At 43.2% G+C, this 2,469-nt stretch overlaps 1 protein-coding gene across 1 annotated transcript in view; it reads right to left on the bottom strand.

Moving 5' to 3' along the window:
- clasp2 (cytoplasmic linker associated protein 2) overlaps positions 1 to 2,469 on the bottom strand; it is a 53,948-nt gene that overhangs the window by 8,269 nt on the left and 43,210 nt on the right. Inside the window, 6 exon segments of the mRNA XM_020606945.1 lie at positions 111 to 189; positions 596 to 759; positions 1,248 to 1,250; positions 1,536 to 1,595; positions 2,278 to 2,341; positions 2,422 to 2,467. Coding sequence (XP_020462601.1) covers positions 111 to 189; positions 596 to 759; positions 1,248 to 1,250; positions 1,536 to 1,595; positions 2,278 to 2,341; positions 2,422 to 2,467 — 416 coding nt within the window.

Here is a 2,469-nt window from a genome sequence, read left to right as displayed (position 1 = left end):
CAGCATCCATGGATTTCTCCCCAGCCCCACCTTTACTCAGACCCTCACATAGCGCTGTCAAACATAGGCTCAAACACACACATACACACATCAAGTTACTTGCAACTTACCTTGAGGTTTGGTGTCTGTGTCTGGTCCACAGTAAACCTCATGAGAATAGTGAACTGGAGGTCATTGGGGAAAGACTCTCTGCAAGTGAAAGCCGAAATCCACATTGTAATTGCAGCTTGCACATGAATACATCTCGAAGTAAGAGGAACTATGATTCCTTTAAAGTGTTTGAGAGGATGCTCTCAAACACTTTTTTTGATCTGATATATATATATATTCTTATATATGTAACAAATACTGCACAAACTAGCTTCCCTGATATTTCAAACATCTTACAGTACTCTTGAGAAAGCTCCAAAAAGCTAGAATGCTAAAAGCTAAAATGAACCTTTGAACTTAATTTTGTGACACATACTATTCCCAAAAGTCGAGTTAAATACAAATATAATTTTACTACATGGGTAGCAATGGATGAGCCCTTGCTACCCATGGCTAAACCATTTATATGCCTTAATCCAAGCCTACATGCGAGTGTGACGCCCACCGTGTGACATCAAGAGCTCTCTGAACCTTGGCTTGTACAGAGCCCAGCAGGTCAGCTCCCATCTTCTTCAGCAGCTGAGTGAGCAGGACAAACAACCAGTCCTGCAGGTCATCCTTATGAACCTGGATGAAGTCCACCAGTGTTTCTAGGAACATACTGAACACCTAAATGCACACACAGAGTTTGGGTCACACACACAGGGACTTCGCCACACAACAGTTCATGTTTCATGCACACACATGCATACAAGTACTCCTGCATTTACAGATACTCAAGCGTAATAATGTGAGAACAGCATTAGTTCCCATTTTGTAGTTAGTGGTTATTTGCTCAGCAGTGCAGCAGCCCCCCCCTCCCCAATCACCAATTCAACTTAAATCACCCAAATTTATTGCAATATTAATGCAATAAGACAACAACAGTGAGACAGTTAACAACTTAATAAGAATTAGCAAACACTAATCAGGCTATGTTTCGACCACCTCTACATGCCAGTTGCTGATTTCAGTGGTACGGTGTAGTTACAAGCGACATTATGTGAGGTAGGTTAGTGAGTGTTATGTTGCTGCCTTGTAAGTACAGTAGTTACCCAAATAAGATTAATAAAGCATATTTTTCACAAAATACTTTAACACTGATTGACCAAACTTACTCTCTACAGAGAGTTCCACAGTGTGGTGGCATGCGGGAGAGAGAGACAATGGTTAGCATCCTGACAAAGATGTAGTCAGTGTTTTAAGTGTACACTCAGTCTTGACTTTCAACACATTATTTTCAAAAATATTTAAGTCTGTTAAGAATCATAATGTGAACAATCTGAGGCAGAGTAGCAGGAAAAAATAAAAGTTGAGAAACATGAGAGATGGGAAGGAAGGAGTGGGAATGGTGTGGGACAGACAGATGAAGGCAGGAGAAAGAGATCCATGGTAAAATGCAGTACCTTGAAGGAGGCTGAGCTTATACCGGATTCTGCCGTGCCGTACACCCTGCTGCAGTCTCGCTGAAATTCATCAAATCGTCAAACGTCAAACGTGGGGAAGGAGAGGAAGCTCACACATCATACGACATGTGAGAGGAAACGGGCACTCAAAGAGGCCGAAAGATAAGCAGCAATGTTAGAGAGGACGAAACGCAGCTGGTTAGTCAGAGAGAAGAGCGGGCAGCCCAAATATGTGTATGTGATTTAGTGCATTTGACCACGTGCGGCGAGTGCTGTCGCTTCAGTCTGAAGGTAGGTATGGAAAAGAGAGGGAAGGGGCAGTGACTGGCTGCCGAACAGGAACAGAGCAATCCCAAAGGATGGAGGAGAGTGAGAGATCACGCAAACTCAGGGGTGGCATGCCGTTAGAAAACAATCCGTCGCACGCTCTGCATGCCTGTGTTTGAGTGTGTATATCCGTGTGTGCAGAATACAGTTTGACCTGTTTAGCCCATCTTTCACTCAGCACAAAAGGCAAAGGTTGTAGTAATCTATAGAGAAGACTGCATTTAACATCTGAGAGTCTTGAAATGTGTCTGCAAGTGTGTTAACAAATACATGTAACATTTGACTTGTTTAGGCAGAATCCGGTACAGTGAAGGATGGTGGATAAAGAATTTGGAACCCAAATAAAATCAAACTGGGTGAATGATGAATCTGTGTGGTGTGTTTGCGTGAGCGCTTGTGCTGCATGCTCTCATACCTTACTGTGAGGATCTGCAAACATCCTGGTGAAGATTTCACACAGCCTCTTCAACTCTACCCGACTGCAGATCAAACTAACAGTTAGATGAAGGTCAACAATTTATTAATCCTTTGAAACACATTTGCCTGCTCTGTGGCTGACCTGAGGGTACGCTGGTTCTTCAGCAGAGCCTGCAGGCCCAACAACCCT

The sequence above is a fragment of the Monopterus albus genome, unplaced genomic scaffold, assembly GCF_001952655.1.
Source record: "Monopterus albus unplaced genomic scaffold, M_albus_1.0 scaffold82.1, whole genome shotgun sequence".
NCBI lineage: Eukaryota > Metazoa > Chordata > Actinopteri > Synbranchiformes > Synbranchidae > Monopterus > Monopterus albus.
This window is presented reverse-complemented; position numbering and strand designations above follow the sequence as displayed.